This window comes from Stenella coeruleoalba, assembly GCF_951394435.1.
Source record: "Stenella coeruleoalba genome assembly, chromosome: 16".
In the NCBI taxonomy this organism is placed as follows: Eukaryota; Metazoa; Chordata; class Mammalia; order Artiodactyla; family Delphinidae; genus Stenella; species Stenella coeruleoalba.
In genome coordinates, this window is record NC_137162.1 from 73,533,993 (window position 1) to 73,536,136 (window position 2,144).

General features: G+C 47.7%; 1 protein-coding gene across 1 annotated transcript; it reads left to right on the forward strand.

Annotated features, from left to right (window-relative positions):
* Positions 1-213: 213 nt before the first annotated feature.
* On the forward strand, positions 214-1,008 carry LOC307175114 (phosphatidylethanolamine-binding protein 1-like). Its single transcript, XM_079899990.1, has one exon. The coding sequence runs from the start codon at positions 294-296 to the stop codon at positions 855-857; it is 564 nt and encodes a 187-aa protein (XP_079756116.1). The 5' UTR covers positions 214-293; the 3' UTR covers positions 858-1,008.
* The last annotated feature ends 1,136 nt before the right edge of the window (positions 1,009-2,144 follow it).

Consider the following 2,144-nt stretch of genomic DNA (forward strand, 5'->3'; position numbering starts at 1 on the left):
TTGTTATACAGTGGAAACTAGCACACCATTGTAAAGCAATTATACTCCAATAAAGATGTTAAAAAAAAAGATAATCTGAAATATCAAGACTAAAAAAGAAAAAGTTTGTACCAGCATTCACTTGTACTAAATACCATTGTGCTTAATATTGAATAAATATTTTCTGTTATGAATTTTAAAAATAAGACCCAGAGTTGCCTCTGTACCGCTTGCAGACTGCTGGGAGTCTGGGCTGCTACCCTGCGTGAGTCCTCCTGCAGCTTTCCCTGCTGTCCGATCCTCTCGGCTTCGCGATGCCGGTGGACCTCAGCAAGTGGTCCGGGCCTTTGAGCCTGCAGGAAGTGGACGAGAGGCCGCAGCACCCGCGGCAGGTCAAATACGGCGGGGCGGAGGTTGACGAGCTGGGCAAAGTGCTGACACCCACCCAGGTTAAGAACCGGTCCACCAGCATTGCATGGGATGGCCTTGATCCAGGTAAACTGTATACCTTGGTCTTGACAGACCCGGATGCTCCCAGCAGGAAGGACCCCAAATACAGGGAATGGCATCATTTCCTGGTGGTCAACATGAAGGGCAACGACATCAGCAGTGGCACGGTCCTCTCCGATTATGTGGGCTCTGGGCCTCGCAAGGGCACAGGCCTTCACCGCTACACCTGGCTGGTTTACGAGCAGGACAGGCCACTGAAGTGTGATGAGCCCATTCTCAGCAACAGATCTGGAGACCACCGTGGCAAATTCAAGGTGGCAAATTTCCGCAAAAAGTACGAGCTCGGGGCTCCGGTGGCTGGCACGTGTTACCAGGCCGAATGGGATGACTATGTGCCCAAACTGTACGAGCAGCTTTCTGGGAAGTAGAGGAAAGCCAGGAGATGGACACGGTCCCAGAGTTCCCAAGCAGTGTTTCAGTTTAGTGATGCATGCAGATTTCTCCTCTTCCCCCTGCCTGACCCCTGAGCGGTCAGATTTAGGTTTAGGGTGACTTTTCCTTCTGCCTGTCCTCTGTAATTCTAGGGGGTTTACATTTTGATCAAATTTGAACTCCGTTTTGGTGGGGGATATTTTGGTACTAGGATGGGGTCATCAAAATGTTAATATAAGAATAACAACCCAGACGTTAAAGAAGAAAAAAATTCTGGTAAAAAGACCAGGTCTGCAGTATTAGAGCAGGGCATCAAAGAATCTTTAAGGGAGGTAGAAAAAAAGAAAGGGTTGATTGCCTCTGCCTTTGTGAGCCCGAGCCCAGGATTGTCTGTGACGGCATCTTCTGGCATGTGTTTTCACAGCCCTGTCTCTCACGAAGACAACAAGGGGCCGGCACGTCCACTAGCCCACCATGTGATACATCTCAGGCTGGTTAGTGGGTGTCAGTGTCTTGCTCTGGCTCCTTTAAAGAGCAATACTGAAAAAAGCAATAGGGAGAGAGTTGCTGTTAAAGCTTGGCCATCTAGATGAGCTGCAGGGCTGAGTGAGAGGTCATCAGAAATCTGGAAGTCTGTGCCTGTTAAATTGATCACTCTTCAGTGTAAGAAAAGCCGGTCTGGAGTTGCTGAATGTTGTGTTAATTCTGCTATTTGCTTGTAGTTGAATAAAAACATTGCATAGTTAAAAAAAAAAAAAAAAGACCCAATGCAGCCAAAAATAAATAAATAAATTTATTAAAAAAAAAAAAGAACCACTTGCCATCCCTGGCCTCCTTGCCCATTGGCCCTTGGGGAGCACAAACTCTGCTGTGAAGAACCAGAGGCAGGAGGGGCTGCTCCCCAGAAGGTGCTAGTATTCAGGGGCACTGGAGGACAGATGCGTGGAATTTAGTGACAGACTCCCTCCCACCTACACAGCCATGATGGTTTTGAACTAGAAGGCACAGTGGGAAGGAGCTGTTTTAACCATATTACCTCGGATGAGGCATGGCTCCGTCAGATGCAGATCAAGAGAAAAAAACGGAAAGAGTTTTACAGTGTTTTGTACTCACAGCTCTCAGGGGAGGACACAGTATGCCACCCATGACCGCTCAAGGGAAGTACCAGGTCAGTCTCACAGCAGAGCAAGGGGGAACTATGGGCAAGCATCTTTACTGTGGTTTTGCTGGAAGGAAAGATAGCAAACAGATGTAGGACTGGCTAATTTGAATAATTTCAGAAG

Bases quoted from the DNA above. Each gene is read 5' to 3' on its own strand.
- LOC307175114 (XM_079899990.1), top strand. From the start codon at position 294: ATGCCGGTGGACCTCAGCAAGTGGTCCGGGCCTTTGAGCCTGCAGGAA.